This window comes from Volvox carteri (genome assembly GCF_000143455.1).
Source record: "Volvox carteri f. nagariensis unplaced genomic scaffold VOLCAscaffold_36, whole genome shotgun sequence".
In the NCBI taxonomy this organism is placed as follows: Eukaryota; Viridiplantae; Chlorophyta; class Chlorophyceae; order Chlamydomonadales; family Volvocaceae; genus Volvox; species Volvox carteri.
Window position 1 is genome coordinate 292,448 of NW_003307579.1, and position 25,902 is coordinate 318,349.

Here is a 25,902-nt window from a genome sequence, read left to right on the forward strand (position 1 = left end):
CTCCCGCCAACCTGCGCGCGCTAGGGGCATGTGCATGCAGCCCCGTAGTGCCTAGTACGTGGGGAGGGGAGGGGAGGACGTCAGGTTTGGGGGGTTTGAGGCGGGAGTGGGAGATTGGTAGTGGGAAGTGGAGGGGATTCGGCGTGGAAGGGAGCGGGAAATGGTTTGGGAGAAGGAGGGGAAGGTGGGAAGAGGAGGGATTCGGGAGAAGGAGCTGGAGGTGGGGGAGGTGGAAAAGGAGGGAAAAGGAGGGAAAAGGAGGGGGAGGGGGGACAGCACTACCAAGGTGGGGAAACCCCCGAGTGCCGACTGCCGTACATAAATAAAAGTTGCACGTGCTGCTGTTGCAAAGTAAGTCCAAAGCCACCCCCAGGAGAGGCAGCTGCTCCCCCGTGGTGAACTTCATTGATCTGCTACTGCCACCACCACCACCACCACCACCGAGCTGTTTGTTGGGCCGCGTTGCCCACTCAGGGGTGTGCCGTTGAGTTGTACTCAGCGCGTTGTGTCGTCAGCGTTGTGTGGAAGGGGGTGTTGCTGCTGCCGAAGGCGTGTCGTACAACTAATAGTAGTAACCGCCCGTAAAGAAGGAATCTATAAATTTGGTTGACATGTAGATATCCCGTCATTCCAACCTCCCGGCGTGTTTTGCTTTTCCATTTTCCTGGGGGATTTCTCACGCACTCTGCGACCTGATCTAACCCCTGTGTGACATACATATGGATGGACGGACACTTGTCGCGCGCTGGAGGGGGTAGGTGCCAGTGAGGCGCTTCGACGGTGAGTGGGCGTTGTTTTGGTGGCGAAAAGGTGGCCATGGACACTCATGCGGCATGTGGGGGATCACGTCGGCAGTTATTGTCGTTGGCGGTTGGACGGTATCGAATTGCAGGCACCTCAGACAGATGGTTGCGCACCACTCACAGTGTTCGATGATGATGACGATGATGATGACGATGATAATGAGATGCAGCGTGCAAGATGTGTGACAAAAGGCTGCGGGGGAAAGATTTGGCAGCTGCCCGGTACTCGAACTTTGTTGCGGCAGGCAAGGCTCTGTAAAGGTTATCCAAATCAGCAAAGTTGTACATGGATTACGTCGTTTGACATTGCGGAAGACACAAATAATTCACCGTATCACGCCTGCAGAAAGAAAGTGTCGTCTGTATGACGGAGCGTGTCAATGACATACTAGATTTGCAATGAACCGCTGGGCTCGTGGTGCGACATAAGCGCAGTGACGCAGAAAGACTTCCGCCTTGACGGCGTTTTCAGTTGTCTATGTACGACATGGTGAGAAGTCAGACGCAAAGCAGCATGCTTTGTTGCAGAAATGCTGCTGTGCATGTCGCCACGTACTAACAAGTTTGCCTGGGCAATCTTGCAATGAGCGAAATAAGCATGCTGCGATAAATCGACTTTGACTTACATTCCTTTTAGTATAACACAGGAATATATTGAACTGTTGCGTTAGTCATTTCGCGCATGGACATCGTTATTAGGCTTTGACGACTTCTAAGGACTCCGCGCGCTGTGACTTCGGCAAGCATCTTAAGCACAGCTATAGGTTGGACATTACATCGCAACCATGGCGGAGCAACAATTTGAAGACATGGAGGCCTTCCTGCGTGTGGCCAAGGTTAGGGCGACCCATCTTGGTCATGCGGCCTCAACTGCTGATGGGTCACGCGGCCTCAACTGCTATAAGTCCAATTAATTAAGATATATAAATCGGGAAATAATTTTGTCCTCGTTCTTCCATGTGCAGTATACCCTAGTGAAGTTTACGGACATGAACACCGAGATGAAGGAGGAGGCCATGGACATCTGTATCACAGCAGTCGAGAAGTATCCAAATGATGCCGAGAAGTGCACACAGGCACGTGACACTCTTATTATGCGCTTGGGATGCTGATCCCCTCATCCGCACCCAGTACACTAGCCTGAACCCCTTTGCTGGAACACACGCCCGTGCAGATGATCAAAGACCAAATGGATAAGAAATTCGGCGCACCATGGCATGTGGTTGTGGGGAAAGGCTTCTCTTATGAGATCACGTACGAGGTAAGCAGCAGGATATTAATCGCGTCCGTTCAGGGTTCAGGAGGGTTTCTTGACTGAGCGCGCCACGCCCAAGTGGCATACACCCGCCACGACCATAGGCCGCCACAGAGGTGTATTTGCTTTGAAAGTGAGGTCCTAACAATGCGCACGCAACAACATGACAACGACAATAATCGCTGTGCATGGGTTCAACCGGATCAGCCGGATTGAAAACAAGGACGTTCATCTAATATGGGACCTGGGTCCATAAAAGTCACATGTACGCGACAGCAATCCCCGCATACTGTAACTGTGTGGACCTGGACCCGGACATGAACTCCCCCCCTGGACTTGGACGTGGGCCTCAACCACGTGTGTATCACACAGGTCCGGAACTTGCTCTACATTTACGTCGGAGGGAGGACAGCGGTGCTGCTCTGGAAGATGTAGACGTAGAACAGAAGCTGGGCGAGCCTGAGAGGCCAGGGCATATCGTGTGGATGTGGATGTGCGGCGCAGGATAGTTACATTAACCATTTAGGCATAGGCCTTTGAGCCATAGGCCCATGCTGACTGACGTGCATGAGGGGCACGTATGTCTCAGGGTTTGTTGGCAGCGGTGGGAACGACTTGCGGTGGACCTAGCCGTGTGCTGTGCGTGGGAGCAGGCCTTTCCTGCACCTTTAGACGTGTTTTCAGGAATTGTAGCTTGGGGTTGTGCATGCATGGCCTGATGTTCGGGGCATTGCAAGGAGGCTTGTCTACCCACGGCCATGGCCACTTGCCGGGTCGGTGGTGCGAACGGTGTATTGGGGCTGCGGATTGTGGCTACTATGGCAAGCGTTCACAAATGTAATTAATTTCGGGTTGTGAACTTGTGTGGCCCCCTGTCAGTGGGGTGTAAAAACGATGACAGTACGGCTACCTGTCGCAGTACAACCAAGATGACTTGTTTTCTTGCTCAATGGAAGCAGTTGTACTTGTAATGATATTCTATTGCGGTTGTAGTTATAGAACAGGTACCCGCCAGGCTTTGATTTTTGCAGCACATAAGAGAGCTGGCAGTTCGAAGTTCTGACAGTCAAAGCCATTGCCCAATTTTAAAGAACTTGCAGCTTGTATTATTAATCACCTATTATTGTGAACTACATTACAGCCATGGATGATGCAATGCCGTTTCAGTCCGGCGGTATTAAGGAGGTCGTATATGAGAACACCTACATTACAGACCCCGAAGGCTACGGACCCAATACCAAATTCGAACGACATAAAGTCCAGGCGGTTCTCAAGCAGGTGCTTAAAGAGCGCATCGAGAAGCAAAAGTATGACCCGGTAAAGGGAGCGCAAATATCCAAGCAGCTGTCAGACGACTTACGGGAGAAGGTGAAAGCGTTGGGATATGACAGGTAAGCTGGAGTCGATACCGGGGATATGGTGCACCGGGGTGTCGTGCGGCCTACCGGGAACATAACTGTGGGTGGAAAACGCGCGCTTTTGGGGCTTGTCCACGGCTGATGGCACGTGCATTTTGCACCGCACCTGACCGGACCGTGCTGCCGGGTGATGCTTTTGGGGGTCCCGACGTACTGTGAAGGCGCGCGCGTGGTCTTGGTGTGTCGCACGCGTTGTCCACCAATCTGCAGAGATTTCACGGGGGGCCCACCTCCACTAGGGAGGCCTCTTCCTCTTACCTGTAGCCCTGGACGGTATCATGGTAACCCCCATGCCTGCCCACGCATCACCCAGATGACGTGACCCACATGGCGTCTCCGGCCTGTTGGGCCAAAAGGCGGAAACGTGCTGGAAGCCCGTGCAGCTGTGTACGTGTGTGTGTGTGTGCCGAAGCAGTCTCAATCACATCCACATTTGCTACACACGGCTCTTGCTACAGACTGCGCATAACTATCAATCGATTCCCGCCGCGGGGGACCTTCCGTCATGGTACCGCCTCGGCTCTCCACGCCCTGTACAGGTACAAGCTCGTTATCCAGGTCACGGTGGGGCAGAAGCAGGGCCAAGCTATGCGGATCATCTCGCGCTGCCTGTGGGATACGCAGTCAGACAACTTCGCATCGGAGTACTACGAGAACGAAAGCATGTACTGCGTCTGCCAAGTCTACGGGTTGTATTATGAGTAGAGCAGAAGAAGAGTGCGCCGGAAGGAAAGGGGGCGGACACCACCATCGTTGTGGGGCTGGGCTGGGTTGGGCTGGGGGGAAGAAGGGGCGATGTGGTGGGCAATTACATTGTGCATCGAAGGGGCCCCCGATAGCTGTGATGTCCGGATGAATTCCGAAAGTAATAATCAGGACGAAGGCTTCGCAGGGATTGGAAGGAGTGGAGGGTTCTCGACGGTGTGCATTGCATCGAGACGTCCATGGTTGGACATGTTTTGCACTTGGGTATGTTTGGCACCGCGGCCCATTAGCAAAGTATGCGCATTTTGGGCGGTTGAAAAGGCTATCCTTGTATTTGTATGACGTGGACTGTATAGCTCAATGTCGGCCTAAGGAAGACGGCGCGATGCTGCGCTCCATCGACCTACTCTGCGTGCGTGTGGCCCCCAACCTACGCGAACTTCCGTGCCCATGGTGACTGTTGCGTGCGAGTATTCATGCTTCCATGCGGCGCAGCTTGTAAGGGCGCCGCATCAGCTATGCCGGTGGCTGTGGCTGTGGGGAGACGCGAGGAGGGGCATGTGGATTGCATCTAGGTCGACAGATTCCCACTTGCACGCCTCCTTTAGTCTCCTTAGACCTCAATTTCCCCCGAATTGGTTAATGCTGGTGCTTCGATACGGCCAGGCTTCAGTGTGCGGTCGACATGCCGTACAGGCAATGAGGCCAGCTTAGTTTAAATCGATGGAATTCACGTTTTCCTCCGTGCATGGATGATCTTCTGGACCCTGTGTTGGTTCCGAGGAGAGAACATGGGATTGCGCGCTCTTTCGAATGAAGAACATCAACCTCGAGTCGTCGAGGACAGCGACGTTCCCGCAGTTGTTGAGACTTATCGTGCTTACATATACTCGCTTTTAGTACCAATACTGAAAAAAGCGCTCCTCACTCCCTCGTCTCTCTGGGTCAGAGCTCTATTGCTGCCGGCGTTCGCTTTCTACTTATCTTACCATCCAGGAAGCGCGATTCCGTGGGCTGTTGCTCTGGCAACGTTTGCGGCGGTCCCTTTCATCGTAGCGGGGTTCATTTACCTGCAGCTCTTACTTATCATTCGAAAGGGAACTGAGGACGACTTGACAGACAAGCTGTCTGGATACTACAGTGAATCAGGATCGCGGTTTTTCGTAATCTCGGCAAACGGGCCGGTCCTCGGCTGTGTTGGCGTACGGAACCGGACGGGCGGCCAAGCGGAATTGACATACTTCGCCGTCAGGTGTGGCAGTCTGTTCAATAATGGGGACTGAAGCCCGCCAAAAGATAGTTTTATGTTACGGACACAGACATGAAACACCGACGACGGACCTGCTGTACGTGAGAATTCCTCCGTGCATCGGGAATCTCTACCCAGCGGTTCAAACAGCCAACCAAAACCTGCATTCGATCATCAACAGAGTATGGTGGAGGCCATGCAATGGGAACCCGCACGCCTGGCGAGGATGTTGGAACGTATGTGGGCTCACCGAAACTCAATTACCCCCTTTGGACGCTAGTCTGGGCTGATGTGCGGTGTTTTTTCCTTTTCTCCGTGGCTTTTAGGCGTTGTAGTATTGCCCTTGGGCCTTCGGCTCGTATGGGTAGTCTTACAGGTATGGGGTCACGCACCCCCCAACCATGTAACACACACACACACAAAACCTGCATGCTTAATCCAGAGCTCGATCCGCGAACAGTACACGGCTTCCTCCCAAACCTGCACATGCGGTCTTGGCTTCCTCCCGTGTCCCCATCTGCCAGGCCCGAGCTTCCCGACCAGGCAGCATTGGCAGACGCCCTGCTGTCGGCCGCTGTGCCTCACGCGCGGAGGGCGGGCTTTGAGGACCTGATCATCAAACTAAACTCTGCCGAATTGGAGCTACTTGCAGCCGTGAAACGTGCCGGATTTGGCAGAGAACAGTTGACCCGGATCAACGCTTGGTTCCATGCCCACCGGCTAATGTTGAATTTAAAGAAGCACCGATGAGGGCGGCTGCTCAGTTTGCAGCCAGTATTCTGAGTGCGTACCTCGGCACGGGGAATAAGTTTAGTTGAATGCGAAGGCTTTCAACCTGATTGGATGCAGCTGGTGAGTGGCTTTTACAAGCGGCATGGCATACTATCCGTACCCAGCCTCAAGCCCGCAACCCTGGCGAAATCGGTTGCGTGCAACTATGCCAAGAAAAAAGGCTGGCAACGTGCTGGCCCACGGCTTCCGCGGATTGCGGCTGTTGGGACGACACTATTTCTGGCGTTTTCTCCTTATGCGTCTTTGTGAAGGTTGTGGTGTAAAGGCAGGGATTAGCCTTTATTTCGGCACCCCGGCGTTCAGCAAGTGTGGCGATAGAGGAGCTCCGGGGGTAGCCAGCCAGGGGCCGAACGGCCGCCGGCGTTGAAGAGCTTGAAGTGACAGGAAGGCCATGATGATGTCTGGTTCCCACAACCTGCCGAGCTACGGCATACCTCTCATGTTTTTGTCAATTACGGTGCTTCCCGTATAGGTATACAGTAAAGGGATGCAATGACCTCGGGGTAAAATGAATTGATCGTCGACGTCTGAGGATCCTGACTCATCTCTCGAGGCCGACAGGACCCAACAGTGTCCAGTTTGCTCAGGGTATGCAAAACGACTGGCCTCCTGGCCTCCACAGGAACTGTCCGCCAGGCGCACCTCCGAACACAGCTAGTTCGCTAGGGTCGTCGGCTTTCCGAAATGAAAGAATCAGATCATAACATTGTCCGATATTCCTCCCCATTATTATCATCATTTTAAGCATTGGAAGCGCTACCCACATTTTGTCTTGATTATTACCAGCTGTAACAGAAAGCTGTATGCCAACAGGAGTGCCCCAGATGCACATAAAGAGCCAAGTGCAGACCAACCGCTGCGCCAAACCGGAATCCCCGCCCCATGCTGCCGGTAAACTATCCCACTGCGGCCCAACCGACCCCGCCAACATCTAAGGGCTGCCGGTCAGTCGCAACACGGCATGTAGGCGCTCTCAACAGCTTAGCAGGGGAGAGGGTATGATGACCTGCGGTCGCGTCAAATTGCATGGCCGCAGCAAAACACCATTGCAAGCAAGAAACGGTAAATGTAGCACCTCAGTAAAATTGTGGCGGATAAATATAAAGCGAATCGGATTAGCACGAAGGCCCCAATGACCTACAGCCCCTCATGCATGGCCACCCTCGCATGCAGCTCCCTAACCCATGCCCACCTTGGCAGCGCTGATCACCTCTGCGACACTTCAGGTAGGTGCAGCTTGTCATGAAAGAGTGCACCCGCCTGCGGTCCCCAGGTCCGCACGGCCCTTGGAAATCCTATATCATGTACCCATATCGGAAGCTAAGGAGCTCAGGCCACGTGGCCATATCCACGCCACGCCAACTGCAAGTCCCGACTGAGGCGCCGTTACAGAAGATTTACTTCATATTGGGGCCCCCTCCCGGTTGGTCCCCCACCTTCCTTCAGCCCTCAGCCCGGCCCATAGGCCAACCAAGCCAACCACATAATGCTCGTAACCAGTCGCCATCGACGCCTGGCTAAAAAATTCCGTACTACAGTGCATGTTTGGTAGTTGAGTGTTGTGTCACGTCCAGTTCTTGCACGTGGCCGTCGACAGGTGAGCACTCTCACGCAACGCAAGCCCCGTCATGTCGCATCCGGTTCGCTGTACAGGTTACCAAGTATGTATGTTCCAGCCAAAGTATCCACAGATACGGGGCACGCTACGCCAGCTTCCAAAGGGAGTGGGCCGGGCTAAACAGCCCAACCCCGGTCCCCGCACATGAAGTGCTCCAAACTCGTCCGCGGCAGCACTTGCAGCTGCTGCAACAAAATTAGTAGTTCCACAGCAGCATCCGTCAGTCCACATCCAGCTTAAAAACACGCTCATGCACATGCGGCCCAACAGCCACCACATTTGTAGGCACGAAGTTTCCCGAGCAAAGCCTTACACCCCCAGCTCTCTCACAAGGGCTTTGTACGATATCTCTGTACGAATCCGAAAATCAGTAGTAAAATCGTGAGCCTGCGCACGCATGCATCCCGTCCCCGTCCCGTTCCTCGAAAATAGGCGCTGCACGCCTATCACGCGGCCCCCAAGCCCAAGGACCGCCCTTGCTGCCACCCAGCAAGAATGAACTAAGGGTCAGTGCGTAATCTTTAGAGCCGCCCCATTCGAGGGCAACGCACACCTTGGACCTTGACACAGTCGTTGGAGATCACACAGGCCGCGACGGGAAAAGGCAAACCAGCCAGCGCGCCTCCTGCGCGGTGGGGCCCCGGGCGTGCAGCCCACACGCTGCAACCCTGCGGCCCCAACGGGGGCATGCCGCCAGATTCCCATGACATCGCAGCCGTTCTCTGACATTCGAGGCATGGCAGGTTGCCGCCGGTATGGTTCCGGCAGCCGTTCTGTGGCTGCGGTCCATTTACATGATAGTGCAGCAGCCCTGCTTGGCAGCTTGCGACGCCTGTTCCTGCAGCCTCGCCTGCGAGGCCCTGAGGGCCTGGATCTCCGCGGCCTGCTGCTTCGTCTGCTTGATGAGCGTCTCCTGGGCACCCAACAGCACATCCAGCGCCTCCTCCACCACCTCCACCCGGTTCAGCAAGCTGCCCTCGGGCGCGGACCGGACGCTAATACCATCGCGTGCGTTGAGCTGCAACAGGCATCATGAACCGGAGAGAAGAAGGGGCCCGAGGGAAGTGCAACTGATAGCGCAACACAACAGGCCTTGTGGCAGAAGCGTCCAGTTTTGCGGCCGGGGCATCATCCGCCGGGGCCGCAGTAAAAACAGCAGCAGGGTGATAGAGCGACTGGGCCAGGATGAGCTGTACGTGCCTTTCTAATGTGGAAAAAACAAATAGGCCCGCATCTATCTATGCTGGACCACTCATCCGCCCAGTAGCCTGCACATATGCGCATGCGCACATATGCGGTCCCATCCCACGCGACTCGTTACAGCGGGTCACGTTATCGTTTTGACGTAGCCAGCATAGCAGTCATACCTTGATTTAGACGGCGCACCATTACTGAGCTTATCGGTAGGGGCTAGCCGCTCCCAAACGTTCCCCCCTGCCCACCTTAATAGGCACATCTTACCGGCGTCCGCTGTCGATCCGACGGCGATGGCAGCATTGCCTCGATGACTTTGACCCGCTCCACCAGCGAGCGGCTGCGTGCCTCCGCAATGGAGGCCAGCTGGGCCATGGCCGCCTGAGCTGCGCTCCCCGCTGCTGCTCCATTGCCCACCTCCGCGGCAACTTGCTGTGTCCCGCTCCCACTGTGAAGGATCATTGGAAGGGCATGTACAGTACACCATCAAGGCAAAACCCCCGCCTGCCCCCGCTGTAATGAACGAGCTCCGAGTGCCTCCCTCCTCCTGGGGGAAGAATAAAGCATGGGGCGCTCCGCCGCCCCACGCATTGCTCTACTTATATTTCCCACAAGGAAACGGTGCCCGATTCTTCCACATGATCCGCATCCCTCCAGCAACCCTGGTTCCCTCGGGGACCCTCAATCCTCCTTCCCTCCCCCCGCCATTCCCCACCTCAGCCTCCCAACTTGCATAATATTCGCCATCCCAGATTGCACAAGCGCCAAGCAGCGCCCTAATCCACACAGGCACACGCACTTCCCGTGCTTTCCCTCCCCCCCACTTACACATCCTTACAGCCTCCCTACAGCAAACCATCACAGGCCCCAGACCCACCTGGTGCTTCTCGCCGCTATGCTGGGCTGCGGCGTTAGGAAGTCTCCCGACAGGCGCTGGGATGACGACGCCTGCGGCAGCTGCTGCTGTTGCTGCGCCGGCTGGGGATGCGGATGGCGCCCCAGCCGTAGCGCTTCCAAGTCGATGTTCATCCGAGCCATGAGCTCTGCGTCATTCCAGGGCCCCACGTCGTCCAGCAGCGTGCCCTTGGATTGGCCGCCCAGGAACTCCGGAATGGAGTCCATGTCCATGTGCTTCAACAACGCTTCCATGTAGTTGGGTCCTAAAATCTGTTTTAAGGGACAGGCGACGTCGAGGAAGAACAAGGGTTGCACCCTAGCCGGGTGACTGACTAGGGCCTGAGGGAACTGGTTGGCGGCCCGACTTGGGGCTACGAGCGCTCAGCTCTTTGGTCACCTCTTTATGCTCTCGACACTCAACACCAGGAACCAGGGCACTTGCAGCAAAGCTCCCACAACCGTCTTTGTAGACACGGAAACAGAGACTCGATGCAACGAAAGGATTTGCCTAGGTGGGCTAGTAGCCGCAATCCCTGCCCTTGGCACTGTGGCCTTGTGCGACGCGCCAGCCTATGCTCTACCCAAAAGTTGCAAAACATGATAATATCAGCCGGAGCAACCGGACGCCCAACCTGCCAGTAGACCTTCGGATGCTTCACGGATCAGGGTCATGACCCCGGGATATAGCCGGGAAACACAGGCCACGCTGGCGGCTATCACGGCAGCATCAAGCACGGGCCCTCCGTGTAAGCCGCTGGAATGCAAACGGCCAGGGACTGTACAGCCCCTTCGCTTTGGCCCCTTACCCAACTGCGCACCTCAATCTTCTGCTGCGTGCGCACATCAATCATGCCCTTTACCACTGCCCACACCATGCGGAAAATGGCAGGGGCGTTGATGATGCAAATGTGGCCCAGCATCTCCGGGTAATTGTCCTGATCCGTCTTTGTGAACTTCAAGAGCATGCGCTTGACGTCGCCCGTGAGTGCGCTGATACCCACCCCTACATCGGGCGATGCGGGGCGGACATGCAGCACGTTAAGAGATTGGATATAGCTTTTCCCTTAATGGCACAACCAGCTAGTGAGTAGCAGCTCGGCGGTATAGATTTAGCCCTAGTGAAGCCCGTGTGACCTTGATGTGCCTGTTGTGGTACGTGGCCGTGGTGGGGTGCATCAGCTGCTGTAGGGGCATGTCTAGGTTACCCAGTTCGCACCTCGGACATCCATGATGCCGAACGTCTGGTCGATCTTCCGATTGGCTAGCGCGCTGCACACGGGCATGATGACCTTCACGCAACGCTCATACTCCTGAACGTGGAATTTGAACATACGCTCCTCCTCTGTGCAGTCCATGATGGCCGGCACGTTGATTTTGCCAATAAGCTGGATATAAACAGGTCGACCCTGCGTAAGGCGAATACCCAGGTGAGCGCGTGTGGGGGCCGGGAGAGAGGCGAGTATTTCTGGAACCTAACCAAGTTGCGGAAACCCCAGCAGGTGTCACCCCCAGGAGTTCGGGATCCCGCCCCACCTGCTTATCTAGCTTGTGATAGCCCTGTGGATAGGCTTCCAGGAACTTATCTCGCTCCGTAAAGTAGAAGTCCTGTAGAATGGTATCAACCTGGTGTTCCTTGCGCCAGTTCATGTGATCATGGAACATTTTTGTTGCCTTCTCGATATCATATGTCCGCGCACGTAGAAAGCGCCGCAGCATGAAAAAGTCTACAAGCAATCACAAGAGGCAGTTAAACTCCTTTCAGGCCTAAGGCACCTTCATACATAGCCATATGAACAATAAAACTGCACTTTTGATAACTGTTTTACAATTTAACGATGAAATCCTCCAAAGTAACCTGCTGCCTTCACTCGCCTTGCGTGTCGGGGTCCCATAAATTCTCGCGAGCAAGTTTTCGTCGAAACAACTCCACATACGTCTCCTGCGAGCCATGTCCCAGTCTTGTCTCAACTGCTATCGCTGACAGTTACCATCAAGCCCATAGCTTTACCTGATGCTCAGGACTCAAGCCCCAGTCATCAACTTTGCCCTCGATAGGATAATCCTTGGAGCCCTCGAACCCGAGGATGACCGTAGGTGGTGGCACCCTTGGTGCCATTGCCCTGTAAAATAGTTTCTCGTAGCTGCCCTTTTCGTTGGGGTGCTAATACATAAATTGAATTATAAAAATGGCTAGTTTTAGACTAAGGATCATGCAATATCTTGAGTCTGAATGGTGGCCCCCGATGTTTGATTTTCGCGCCCAGCTTCCTCGTCTAACGATGCCTACCACCCTACACAAGCAACAAACAGATTTCCTCATCAAAAACACTGTGGTCAACACTGTGCTCAGGGCATAGTTTGTACGGCTTCTACCGCAGGTGGAAGTGTGACCTCTTCCTAACCGTACACACGGATGCCTGGCACTAGGTTGTTTTCCAGGCTACCCACGAGCCATAACCAGCGGGAATGAATCCTTTCAGTAACTAAAAATGAAAGTTATAATAGTGACCGTTCGCGACCGTAAGTTGATATTCACGGGCATGTCCGCACAGCTCCGCCCGGTCCTTTGGATAACATTATAAAGAAAGGTCACTTTGCGTCCGTCGGCAGTGCCTCCATACCTCAGGCCGTGGCCCTTTAATCCAGCCTAACTTGGTGCATGTGCCACCCCCTTGAGTACGTAGATTTCCAAGTACGAGTTCACGGCAGCGCAACCACAAAACATATTCGTACACGTGGCCTGCAGGGATACGGCACCAGGGCTATTATACATAATCCTGCGTGCTGTGATGCATAACGCGATTTTTGCCCGCCAGGTGTACGACATGCGCGCAATGGTGCGTGTTGCTTAGTCATCCAACTGACCACCTTCCGTGTCCCTTAACTGGCCCGTATCCTCCATCTCCCCCTGTCCTTGTCGCCTCCTCCACACAGTCGCTCGCGGGGCATTCGCACGTTTACCGCAAATGAAACCAACAACAACATGAACGGCTGCTGCTCTTCCCCCTACCTCTCCCAGTCGGGCCTTACGCGGCCAAAACACGTTCAAGTGCCATTCATGCTTGAAATTTGATAGCTACTAAAAAAGACATTTTCTACATCTCGCCCAATCATTTGCGCCCTTGCATATGGTTAGGGTTTTGGGATTTCTCGCATGTCATCTATATCCGCCACAGACCTCCGTCACCAGCGCCACGGACGCTCCACGGCAGTAACGCTCGCAGCGACAAAACACACAGCTCGGGTAATGAAACATGCGAGCGGGCGCTGCCCCCCGGGGTGAACGAGCCGCGGAGTATCCTCGATCCCTGTGGGCCCCTTGACCCCCCCATGCTGATGGCCCCCAGCGGCCGGATCAAGGAAAAGGTTACTACTACCCTTTCCATGCCATGACGTGTCGCAAGCAGGGAGCGTGTGTGTTTTTGGACATGTTAAAGTGCGGTATGTCAATAGCCAGGTCACACTAAAGCACGGAATTATGCCTGGACAGTACGGCGCAGTACGGCAGTCATGCAGACCACAGCAAGAAAGAGAATAAGGACCCATGAAGGTGCCGCCGTTGAAGGTGCTCCACTACGACATTCTCGTCCCGATGCTCGTACCGTGGGGTTTATTCCACAAGTAGGTGAACAAGTAGCACTATACCAGGAATTAATGACGTTGCACCTTGTACCTTGTTTGTGAGGTGCTGCTGCTGCTGCTGCGGCGGCCGCGGTCTTGGTGCCGGGTCGGGCTGGAGCCCTTCATGGAAGGTGAGGCCGTGTGTGAAGGGTACACGCGGGGGCGCAACAGTAGCAGTAACAGCAGCCGCAGCCGCACGATGGTTTTCCCCTTCGCTGGGCAGCCCGTCATCTTGGATGCGCCGAGCTGCTAAACAGGGTAAGCCGGGCGTGTGTGTGCCCGGTGCCACCACTACTCAGACTGCGTCCGCCGCCGCCGCCGCTATGAGGCCGATCCGCCGCCGCCGCAACCACCTCACACAACATCTTCTATTCGGAACGGAGCTCCGGGTCCGGGACCTGTTGCTGTTGCTGCTGTGCGATGGTGGCTGTAGAGCAGTGCCGTTAGCACCTGCCAAACGTGATCCTGGTCTTGTTGGAGCCCCCCCCGGCGGCGGCACCGTGCCTGACATCACTGACCCTAGCTGACCATGGCGGGGGGAAGCCCAATGGAACCGCTGGACCAGCAGCGCGTGCGTGAGGATCCCGGGTTCCGGAGCCAATAGTTCGGATCACGTGAATGCACACATACCAGGTCTGCTATAAGCTGCTGCTGGTGCTTGTTTGCGGCACGGGGCTATGTATCAGGGGCAAATGCCTGGCAAAGGAATGCCGAAGAGCACGAACCGTTTTACGCTGTCCCAACACGCCAATTAACACAGTGTCCCCCCCTCGTGGCGAGTGCATGTGCACCTGGAACCAAGGCCGTCATCGGGTGGTTCACACACTGATAATACACTCTTTCTGAAAACATAACAACAAACATGGTCGTCGTCTTCCGAACTCCCCAGACGATTCAGCTCCTGCGCCATCACAGCTGCTGCGTACTTAAGTACATTATACATATAAACATAGGAGTGTTCCTGTGGTGGTGGCGGCGTTCAACTGTCATGATCCCGTTCGCGCGTGTGTATTACAGCAACATTAAAAACGCAGCGAGACTTGCTCACGCTGATTACCATGATAACTCGTCGAGGGAATGAATCCACATACATCGTCGCAGCGACCCGCGTGTAGCTAATTAAGTGACAGTCGGCTGCTGTCCGTATATTATATTATCTCCATACGGCCGTGCGTAAATCGCAGCCAGCACCCGCGATTGCTATTGCTCCCCACCCTAGAGGTAACAGTGAAGAACCTCCAGCTGGGAGCCAATCGAACGCCATGCAGCTAATGCTGCGTTTGGTAATCCGTGTGGAAATTGGGCGATGGCAAAATCGAATTTTGAATTGTTTTAAACCGAAACTCACGACGGGCTCTGCGCAACGCAAAACAGTGATTCTTCACTGACATTGTGCACATTAATGACCCCACCCCAGCACGCACTGCCGCCCGCGACACGGGTTAGAAGCCAAGTCAGTCGCACATTGCCACACGGGTAACCGAATAATAACTAGGTGGCATCATCCGGGTGATACAACCAGGCCATAAAATTAAAAATGTCAACATCCAACAACCATACAACAAAAATTAGCCGGGGCGCCCATTACGGCTGTTAGGCCCCTTCCTCGCCGCCCCAGTGAACTGCCAATGAAGGCAACCCTCTCTACGGGGCCCCACCGTATAATGAAAGCCTGAAGAATCCCAACCCACTTCTCCATCGAGTTTCCCAAGCCAGACAAAGACGCCGCGCCGCGCCGCGCGCCTCGTCTCCGCGAAGAAGCATGGAGCATGCGACTGTTGTATGCACAACGTGAAAGATATAACCTGGCAACCAGCCCCCCACATACGCGCGTAAATCTCTCTCTCTCTCTCAACACGGAGTCTTTACATTGGCAACCTACGGCCCCGTTGACCTAAGGCCTTCCGAGTGTACAAAATTGGATCGCAAACAATGTCGCACGCTGCACGACTGCTGGTTTGCTTGGCGACCCTCACACCAACGGAGGCCAGGCAACGGCAACTGCAAAACTTAAAGCGCAACAAAAATACTCCTTTCATATGCCGAGCACTTATTCGGGCTTCAACAAGCAAAAGAAAAATTTTACCAAGGGGAAACAAGCCAAGGTCGCACTACTATGACGGGGCCACCTCGGCATTTGCCAGGCTGTGACCCCCGATGATGATGACATCTTGGCTGCACTCATTTAAGAAGACCAAAGCGATACAAGACCTGGAAGCTTTGGGATGATATACATGGGCAACGAACAAAATTGGCAAACCTTCTTTGCTATCGTGCATGACAAACCTTGCATGCCATGCACCCTTCATGCCGTACACCCTCATAAAGAGATATAGTTGCCGCTGCGGCTCTCGGTGGCAAACAAACTGTACAAAATGCCACACCACATACGACATGCGATGTCCTAAAGTACTACAGATATCTACATGCCGAATCCTAAGTTGTGGGAAGCTGTGGGAGGCATATCGGACCCGCCTCCGACTCCGAAACTCCTCCCACGCCAACACCACCGCAAACCAACTGCGCAGAACAGTGGCGCGTGAATCAACATGAAGCCATGTAAAGATATATGATGGTGCCTGATACAGAACGGCATTTCGTTCTAATAATATGGCGTGCGTGGACCCGGGCGACCGCCAACTGCCGCTCGGGAGCTCATTCCGCTACCGTACCCAGGCGATGGTGCCCGGACGACTGCAGCGCCTTGAGAGCCACGTTGCGGTACAAGTCACTGCCGTGCATACGGCGGTCGAAGTAGCCACCCTGGCGGCCGATGAGGCTGCCGGTCGCGCCGTTGGCCACTGCGGCTCCCGCCTGGGCGTCGTGGCTCCCGTCACCACCACCGCAAGCCAGATCCCCAACGCAACCCCTGTTGTTGTTGCTGCTGCTGCTGCTGCTCTCCGCGGCCGCACCCGCAGCTGGACTGGCTGGCTCTGAAAGGGGGGCCCGGCCTGCTGCTGCTCCAACGACGTCGAAGCGCCAGACCGGAACTGGCGCCGGTGGCTTCGGCGGTGCAGCCGGCGGGCCGCCCACATCGAAGCGCCACACCATGCCGCCACTCACTCCCCCGCCCGAGGACTGACCGCCGGCCGCGATGCCATGAATGCTTCCCCCCTTCTGCTGCTCCTTGGCGCTCTGGCCATCCGCGAATGTGCTAGCCCCGGCGCTAGCGGCCTGAGCACTCTGGCGGTCCACGTCGAAACGGAATACGATGCCCCCCGGCGCCTGTCGTGGGCCGTGCTGCGACCTGCCGTTGTTGTTGTCGGTGGAGCGCACAGATCCGTCCGGGCGGTCGCTGGCCTGGGAGTGTGTGGATGCCTCGCCGGCCAGGCCCGCGCCGTGACGACTGCCTCCGTGGCGGCTCCAGTCTCCGGTGTTGCGCAGGGAGGCGGCCAGCATGCCGTTGAGGCGGTCAACAGAGCCGCCATGGACGGAGCCGCTGGACAGCGAGCTGAGGCGGTCGTCGTACAGGTCCAGCGTATCCATGGAGCCGACCTAGGTCGACACAAGCCCCCAAGTCAAAACACACACACACAAAACAGGGCGTGAAACAGTGCGGCTCAGTGAAACAGTGCGGAAGCACTTGCAGTTGCAGTTGCGCTTGCTCCGGAAGAAACGCAAACAGGACAGGCGGCGTCCCAAGGGGAGGAACGATACTGCCACATAGGGTATGATAGGGTGTATGATGCGGCGGGCTCGGTACATGAGACATGGTCTGCGGCTGCCTGAGTGGGAGAGGAGACTTTTGTCATGTACACGTACACGTACATGGTGCCAGCCCCCGTGGGCCATGCCCCCACATGGCCGCATGTGATATCCGGTCCAGGACAGGTTGCTGAAGGAACTGAAAGCGCACGGATGCGACTATCAGTGTATAAATACACACACACACACACACACACAGGGGCTCCACGAGCCTGCAGGCGGCCAAAGACCGACTGAGGAGCAGCGCTGATAATAGCCCGTCACCTAATCCAGTCCAAGCAAGTTTACTGAAGAGCCCAATCCAAGAGTTTTACCGAATTTTCGGCACCCACACACCCACACAAACGCACACCGCATGACGGCACACACACCTTGAGCAGGTTGCAGAAGGCATTGAAGTCGATGCCCTGCTCATCAGACGCGCCACCACCGGGATGGAGCACGCCGCCCCTCGCCCCGGCTTCCTCCAGGGCCAGTTGCAAGGCCGACTGGACTTCGTCGGGAGGCAGCCGCTCGCGCAGCGCTGTCAGCAGCTCATTCACCTCCAGCACTCCGTCGCCATTGGTGTCCATCTCCCGAAACGCCCTGCACAGCACACCACCACGCACCACCATGCGGAAAAAAGGCCAAAGACCTTTGCTATGAGCCCCCGTTGCAACATGGTCAGAAAAGCCTCCAGGTCAGAGCCCCCAGGGCCCCAGGAATGGGCACTAAGCAGCCAACCAGCGCAGAGGAGCCGCCCGACGCAAAAGGACGCAATGCCTCCCCCGGACCTATTGGGAGGTATCCGTGGCTGTAATGGGCTCTCAGTGAACCTCCTCGCCCCTTTCCCACTGGCCCCACTGCCCCTTACCTCATTTCGCTTCCACATGATCACCTCCCCCCCTCCCCCAATTCAATCCCCCCCTGCCCCACAGGCCCCTTGCCCCTCAGCGGAACGGCGTCCCCACGCCCTGGCCCCACCCGCCGCCGCCACCTACTTGGCCGCCAGGTCCAACCAGAGCTCTGTGTGGTTCTTCTGCAGGTGGCGCCAGTCCATCTGGCTGGCGGCAAAGGCGGCCTGGTCGATGCCCCCCGAGCCCTCCAGGTCCACTTGCTCCATCAGCCGGGACACCTCACTGGGGGCCAGCTTGAAGCCTGCGCCCAGCGTGGGGCCGCCATGACAGGCCGGGGGTGAGGGGAAACAAGCGAGGTCAAGAGGTCGTCGACCATCAAGGTGAGAGAGGCGTTATGGTTGTGCATTCACATGTTTCAGATCAGACCACCGAACGACCCGTCTTCTGTCCCCATGCAGCCGCGGCACGTAGGCGGGGAGTCCACCGCAGGCAGGTCCACAGCTCAACCCAATAGCGCGAGACCCGAGACCCCGAGACCCCGACAACCCAATACCCAGCCGTTCGACTAACAGCTCCCGCAATCCCGCAGGCCCAGCCGCATCACCGCACTCACCCAAACGCTCCAGCGCCTCTCCCAGCTGTGTCTCGTCCAGCACCGCGCCGCCCTTGTCCAGCTCCATCTGGGCCAACAGCGACTGCAGGCTCGCCGAGTCGGGGGTCGATACGATGGGGCGGCCCGTTTCCGAGATGTCACAGCGGTCACAGTCGCGATCCAGCTCCCGCACCAGCTCCGGGTGGCTGAGCAACTCCGCTGCGATGGACTGCAGCACGGTGCGCTTCAGTTGGCTGCCGGCAGCGAAGCGCTGAATGCGGGCCACCACACTCTGGTGCAGCTTGCGACCTGGGGACAATGGAGCCACGACATGGTGGTGCCAGGGGGATGGGGGCAGGGACAGCAGATCCGGGGCTGGGGTAAGGGAAGGGACTTGACTTAAAGAGGTGATGACGCGCATGCAGCTGGCAGGCGGGGCAGCCGGCAGGGGGCCGAGGGCACCACCCCCACAGCTGACCCGCAAGACCGGACAAGCCCCTCTCCCCCCGGCAGAAACAGCCGCGTGCGAGGACGCATCGCACATCGCACATCGCAAGCCTTGACTTGCGGCAGGACGTTCCAGGACATCGTTCCAGGCTAGACTAGACTAGAAGCTATTGCTGAATTCACAACCTGGCCACCAGTGGGTGACTGACTGGCGATATTGCCTTACCCGTAGAGCGCTCCGAGGAGTTGCCGCTGAGCCAGGGGTGCTTGAGCGCCTCCTTGGCTGTGGGCCGAGCAGACACATCCCGGTTCAGCAGCAACCGGCAGAAGTCCCTGGCCTCCTCGCTGATACCCGACCACCAGCGCTGCTTGAAGTCCACGGAGTCATTCATCACGGAGCGCCTGGGAGCGATACACAGGAGGGACAAGAGGCAGACACAGAGAGGGAGACAGAGCGCCACGATAAGCCGATAAGCCGAAGCAGCCCGCCCCACCCGGGACAGTCGCCAGCCGGGAATTTCGGCACACGTACTCTCCCGGGTCGTCCGAATTATTGAAAGCAGGGTAAAGGGAAACAACGTAAAGTGTAAGAAAGAAACTGGCTGTACTACAGCTGCATCTCGTGGCCGGAGGGTGCAGTGGGTAGCACTGATAGTTATAACGCGGACCCGTTGTAACTTTCCGTGCCGCTGTTGTTTTTTGGTTGGGGACGACGCAGCGCCCCGGCCGGCGCCCATCCTTTCGGGGTCTCTGTTGCCCAGAGGCCGCCCAGGCGGGAGGGGCTGCCCGGGCTGGCGGCCCCCCGCTCTTACCAGACAGCGGTAATTGCCGGCGCGAACGGGTTCCTCCGGTCATCGAAGGGGAATTGGCCAGAAAGCAGCTGGTACGCCATGACGCCTGCAGCCCAGATGTCGCTGGCGGGGTACCAGTCGCCACGGAGCGTCTCTGCGGTCCAGAGGGAATGTGGCGCCCACCGGGGGGAGGGGTTGGAGCTAGTGTGTGTGTGTATGGGGGGGGGGGACAGACGAACCACGAACGAGTGAAGGTGCTGCCAGGGCAAGAGTGTGTGTGGGTGTACGGGGGTGAGGAAGTCGTCCGGGAGGCTCGGAGAGGCAAGCGGCTGCCGCTGCCCCCTGATGTGGCAGTGGCGTTTAAATAAGTGTGCAGTGGCGGGCGGCGGCGTAAAGAGACTCCTCGCGGCCGTAGCGCACAGGAAACGCAAGACCCTGGACTTCACCGCCACACCAGGAACGTGGGCCAGCAAATTTCAAGGGGGGTCTGCAGCCGCCACACCGCAACCGCCACACCGCGTCTGGTCTGGGTTGACACTACTGCGATTCGCGGTTTAAGGTCCTGGGTTCGATTCCTGGGGAGATCCCCGAATTAGTCGGGAGCGCGAGATTATGGCTAGCTGCTGAGATGTGGAGTTGAGGTCACAGTTGATGGACCAGATTCGCACGCTAGATTGGTGGCGATTGCCGAACCCTCCGTCTCTTCGGGTGTTCGGGTGAATGGATGAGGAGGGGTCCTAGACGGCTGGACCCGCCGCCTTGGACTTACAGTTCGTATGGCGAAGTATAGTGTGGTAGTGGTGGACGGTGCTATAAGATGATAAATCGTAGAACTGACAATGTGATAAAGCGGCCCAGAAGCCTCCCACTCTGTAACATTACATTACATTACATTACATTACATTACACCGCAACCGCCACACGGCAACCGCCACACCGCAGCCGCCACATCGCAGCCGCCACACCGCAAAACTTCCAAGCCATAAGGAGTTCTACCCATTCCGACGACCCCACTCCACCTCACCTGGAGCCATGTACCAGGGCGTCTGCGTGGAGGGAGACCGCGGAATCATGCACAAGGGCAACAGGGAGGTGGAGGAACGACGCGAGCTCGGTTCGGACGTCATGCACGTCAACAATCAGTAAGTGTGGTTGATAAACATATCAGTGAAGCGACAAAGCGACGTCGGCGTCGCCGCAGCGTCGGCGCCCCTGGCCAGTATCCTAGCAAAAGGAAAAGTAGTTACCCTCACCCTCCTCCTCCTCCTCCTAGCCCCCCGGCCAGCCAGCCAGATCCCGCATGCTCACCCCCTCCAGCCCCAGGTCCGTCCGGGGCAGATGCTCAGGGTCGAATGGAGCCGCAAGACCAAAGTCAATGGCCTTCAGCGGAGCACGGTCCTCGTTAGTCAGAAGCATGAAGTTGCCTGCACATCATCATCAACAACATCATCAACGTTATCATCATCAACATCATCAGCAAAACAAAGGCGAACAGCTTATAGCCCATGTCTTCATCCAGTCACGTATACGAACAACTACCGATGCGATGTCGGTGTCCTGAGCTCAGCAATGCACCGGGGTATGTGGTCCAGCGGGGTATGTGGTCCAACGCCCGCTTTTTATAAACCTCCACATTCCTAAGGTTGCACGCTGGCAACGGATCACAGTAACAGGGATCCGCACCTGGCTTAATGTCACGATGGAGAATATTCTGTGCGTGGCACTGCGCCAGGGTCCTTAGCACAGCGCGCATGAAGCTAGCAACCTGGTGGACATGGTAGGTAGGTAGGTAGGTAGGGGGCTAGAACGAATCAAGATGCCATGTTTTACATTTCAAGACCGCATGAAACATGGTGACAGAAAACCATGCAGATTGCAGTGCTGCTACCGCCTTCGGGGAAAGGCCAAAGACGCAGTGTGTGCAGCCCCCCAGCTACACGTGCGACAAGCGCTCGCTGTACGGACTCCAGCCCTTCGCAGTTGGGTACACGTGCTACCTTGCACCCCATAACAGGTGCGGGGTCGATGCAGTGACCGCAATGTCCTGCTCTTCCCCGTCCCCTCGCCCCCTCGCCCCCCCGTCCCCGTGAGCGGTACGCACCGTGCGCTCGCTGTAGTGGCTATCGCCGATGCGGTGCCATAGCTCGCCGCCTCTGCAAAGCTCCATAACAATGTGAACGTGCTCGTCATCCTCGTACACATCCTCAAGTTTCACAATGTTGAGGCTTCCCTTCAGCTTTGTCAGCGCGAGGACCTCCCGACGGATACTGCAGAAAGGCAGCGGGAGAGGTTCGGGGGGTCGGTTTTGCAGATCGCTTTGCTGACGTTGCCGACTCATACACCAAGGTGGTGGTATGAGTATTTTCAGTTGGAGCTCACCTGTCAAGGTGTCCCTGCTTCTTCTTCTCCGACGCGTCCACCAATACCTTCCGGATGGACTTGCAGGCAAACTCCTCGCCTGTCTCATGGTTGACGACGACGCGCACCACGCCATTCCCGCCCTTGCCAATTTCGCCATTGAATTTGTATTTGTCTTCAATGCCCACGGGGTAGCCAAGGTATGAAGCTCTGCTGCTTTCGCCCGCCGCGAGGGTCTGACTCACTGACACCGCTGCATGCAACTGTAGTGCTGCAGGAGCTAGTGGTGTACCGATGCATGTCCAGGGCGAAGCGCATGCCGAGCCCGCGCCCGGTCGAGGTGGCGCTGAGCTGGATCCTCGGCGCCCGGTATGTAGAGATCCTAAAAGCCGCGACAGCAGACCTCGTCCACTTCGTTTAGACGGATGTGACGACTGCTGCTGCTGTTGTTGCTGGTATGAAGCTAAAGGTGTCATTTCAAAACAGGTCTTCAGGTCTTTGAACCTTTGTAGCAAACTTATAACGAAATCTAGGAGTTTCTGCTCGTCTTTATCCTCAAGAATGAAAAGAAGTCTGCAAAGCAACTTTGGGTCTGTCAAGAACGCGCGTGAATCCACGTGGTAGGTCAGCTACGCTAACTTCCCGTTTATCATAATATATCAATCCCGCATATGTCGCTTTATTGAGTACTTTGCAGGGACAGGGTGATCAAGACGTAACGACACGCTAGCATTTCCGTACTGTGAAAGTACCCTGCAGGGTCCACAGCCTCCCATCGTAAATGCTGACGCAAGCAGGTCGCTCCGAAAGGGTCATGCGATGGTGAAATGTGTGTGATCTGTACCAAAGCAAAATTGTCAAAGGCGCAGCCGATGGGCACAGGTGCGAGCGTTATAACTACCTCATTCCTAAGTCGGCTCCGCAGCATTATGCTCTTGCACCAGTCTCGTCTGATTTCAAAAGGCATACACATCCAGGATGAACACACTTAACAAAAGTAGCTTATCGATGGCCGTGCAATGTTGCGCAACGTTGGACTTCTCCAAACTGAAAATCCTGACTGCTTGAACTACTGACAACAGCATGACCACATCTGGGACTAAATGTTCCTGTGATGCTGTTGCAGTGCGCAAGCGTAGCGAAATATCCTATGTCATGTCATGTAACAATGTGCATATTGAGCAGGGTGTTGATGTGTCGCGTACAAACGCCTGTTTAGCTTGATTATGGGAATGGCGTGCTTACCAAGGGCTAGGGCGAGGATTCACAGAATGCCCCACCACGGTGACCGAGATGTTGAGCCCACGGGGCCCATGACCATGGTTGGGAGGTCACAGATCCTACTGTAGATCCTCAGGTCTCCTAAAAATGGGGGGGCACATGGGGGACATGACCTAAGAGATGAGGGACTTGCGCCTCGATGTGGGTAGCTTAGCACGTCTTTCCAGGAAGCTTGTTAACGGTTGGATCAGACTGGATCCTGCTGCTGGATCCACGGTTGGATCAGATTGGATCCTGCTGCTGGATCCACCTCTGGATTGAAGGCTGGGACCCGGCTAGAGACCTCACTCGGGCCAGCTCGGGGCCAGGACCTAGGTAAGTCATCGCCGGGTCGTCGCCAGGGCCAGGGACCGGTAACATCATCAGTCTAACTTGCACGAATGCTGCTGCTTCTGGCCCGTTGTCATCTGCCGTGCGCGTAGTGGAGCCTGTAGCTCCCGAAGGTTTGGGGTCAAGGTCGCCGCATCGCCTCCGTCTGTGTCCTAAGAGAACAATGCCATTTCGTTATTTTGCCATACTGGGAAGGTCTGGGACAACAGTCTCAGGTGAGAGGGCTGAACGGTGAGGGTCGCCCAGAGTCGGCTGATATCCGTTGCCGGCTTGAGTTACTATCACCAGCTGCCTTTGGGGCTTGGAGGCCATTTCCGCTGCAGCCACAGGCGCGAGCAGCAACGTCTATGCCTCACAAGAAGTAAACAAATTCCGCCGTCGCGGTCGAGAGCTGTCGTTTTCTGCGCCCAGGATCGCGTACCTGCCATCCTACCTGTCATGTCGGCAGGATGTTAAGGTATTACGGTCTGGCACCGATGATTAGTAGATCAGGAAATTACTGAAAAGATATTCAGTCACTGATGTACTTTTATGCCCTGTACTTTGCGTCTAAGATCATGTTTGCCGGTGGTCGTTATATAACAGCTTGGAAAACTAACCCCTGAGTGAAGGAGGCATGCTCCTTGAGCTTATGCATTTGTTCAATTGCTGTGCATGAATATGCTATAAAAGGACATTTTGCGCATCATTTTTCCGAGACCGCTGACCCCAAGACTATAAAAATATACCTATTTGCCGAACTCCATGTCCTTGCGGGGCGTTTACAATTTTATTCCTCTTATACGTACCTTGCGCCTAGGTTTGTTTGATGCGATGTTCTGAAATTTTGTGCGGGGGTCCCTGGGGGCACAAATGCGCGACGCGGATTGGGACCAGCTCTTCTTGCAATTTATTAGGAAAAGGGGGTAAGCTACTTTGGCTGCCAGCCAGCTGATTTAGCTGTGAAGCGCCCAGTGCTAAGTGTCGACAACGGTGCTATGCAGCCTTCGCGATGTGGAAACCGCGTTCGCGCGCTACGTAAGAACTCAACCCCAGGAGCCGGAAGACGGCATGTCGGTATCGCAGCACGCCGAAGTACCGCAGAATCTAATTGAAGAGTTAGCCACATTTGCGGCGGAAAACGACGCGGGCGTGTACACAGACACCTTCGAGCGCCTCGCGACATGGGTGGACAATTCGCTGGACATGTACAGGGTGAGTGATGCAGTGCCCGCGCAGAGCGCGGGAACACGGAGAACACGGGAAGCGATAGTCCTGCAACGGCTCCGGATGCCATACGCTCAAACCCTAAATCTTTGAAGCATCCAGTATATTCCCGGGGAACGCGATTGCAGCTGAGGGTTTCCGACGTGCATGTATGTATGTATGTGTGCATGGTTCCGCCACTGCGTATTACTAATCACGTGTTGTGGGTGTGTCGGTCGAACGGCGACAGGCCGCTGGGAAGCTTTGCACTCGTGTCACAGCACAGCAGCCCTCACTGTTTGGGCCCGTTATGCCAGGAGTGGATGGATAGATCAGGACGGCGTGCTGCTGCACACCTTTTAATACAACCACCTCTTGGTTGGTTTGGGCAACGGTAACAACGGCGGCGACGGCGGTTACAGAGCGGCATGCAAAACAGGGTTTTCCGGGTATTCCCCCTTCCCCCCCGCCCCAGAGCCCTCCACCCTCGCGCTCCAGAGCCGCCCTGGCCCCGGGCGGGGGCCCCGGTCTCGCCCCCAGGGGTCCATAGGGCCCTCTACCTGACTCCCCGCCCCCCCCCTCCCCACGGCATTCCCTCGATGAGCCCCCACCACAGCCCCACCCGGGAGGTGCAGTCCACAGTCACACATGTAGGTCATACATAGGTCATATCGTGTCATGTCAATTCTACGTCACCGGCTTTCTCCGCCACCACCACCACCACCACCACCACCACACCTTGCGCACGTGTCAGCCAGCCGGGCAGCCAGCCAACCGGGCGGGCGGGCATGCTGCCCCGGCAGGACGCGGGGCCCAGTACCAACA

General features: G+C 56.2%; 4 protein-coding genes across 4 annotated transcripts; 2 read left to right on the forward strand and 2 right to left on the reverse strand.

The window, feature by feature from the left end:
* The first annotated feature begins 1,362 nt into the window (after positions 1-1,362).
* mot24 (dynein light chain, type I) lies at positions 1,363-2,998 on the forward strand. The gene is made up of 4 exons (XM_002953368.1): positions 1,363-1,639; positions 1,769-1,879; positions 1,978-2,064; positions 2,431-2,998. Exons 1-4 carry the CDS (start codon positions 1,589-1,591, stop codon positions 2,491-2,493), a joined length of 312 nt encoding a protein of 103 aa, XP_002953414.1. The 5' UTR covers positions 1,363-1,588; the 3' UTR covers positions 2,494-2,998.
* A 203-nt stretch (positions 2,999-3,201) lies between these two features.
* Positions 3,202-4,181, forward strand: tctex2 (flagellar outer arm dynein light chain; the record flags this gene model as incomplete). Its single annotated transcript, XM_002953369.1, has 2 exons — positions 3,202-3,449; positions 4,016-4,181. 2 exons carry the CDS (start codon positions 3,202-3,204, stop codon positions 4,179-4,181), a joined length of 414 nt encoding a protein of 137 aa, XP_002953415.1.
* A 5,711-nt stretch (positions 4,182-9,892) lies between these two features.
* VOLCADRAFT_63695 (uncharacterized protein) lies at positions 9,893-11,647 on the reverse strand (the record flags this gene model as incomplete). Its single annotated transcript, XM_002953465.1, has 4 exons — positions 9,893-10,201; positions 10,750-10,934; positions 11,148-11,337; positions 11,465-11,647. 4 exons carry the CDS (start codon positions 11,645-11,647, stop codon positions 9,893-9,895), a joined length of 867 nt encoding a protein of 288 aa, XP_002953511.1.
* A 4,560-nt stretch (positions 11,648-16,207) lies between these two features.
* On the reverse strand, positions 16,208-24,332 carry VOLCADRAFT_105941 (uncharacterized protein; the record flags this gene model as incomplete). The annotated part of the gene is made up of 12 exons (XM_002953466.1): positions 16,208-17,047; positions 17,629-17,842; positions 18,238-18,394; positions 18,707-18,994; positions 19,359-19,534; positions 19,945-20,077; positions 20,948-20,969; positions 21,232-21,347; positions 21,607-21,688; positions 22,025-22,190; positions 22,303-22,552; positions 24,314-24,332. The coding sequence occupies 12 exons, from the start codon at positions 24,330-24,332 to the stop codon at positions 16,208-16,210; spliced, it is 2,463 nt and encodes an 820-aa protein (XP_002953512.1).
* Between the last annotated feature and the right edge of the window lie 1,570 nt (positions 24,333-25,902).

What these genes read in the sequence shown, in the direction of transcription:
- mot24 (XM_002953368.1), top strand. Translation starts at nt 1,589, where the DNA reads ATGGCGGAGCAACAATTTGAAGACATGGAGGCCTTCCTGCGTGTGGCC. An exon ending in CCTTCCTGCGTGTGGCCAAG is followed by an intron (nt 1,640 to 1,768) that starts GTTAGGGCGACC and finishes TTCCATGTGCAG; the next exon opens with TATACCCTAGTGAAGTTTAC. An exon ending in ATGCCGAGAAGTGCACACAG is followed by an intron (nt 1,880 to 1,977) that starts GCACGTGACACT and finishes ACGCCCGTGCAG; the next exon opens with ATGATCAAAGACCAAATGGA.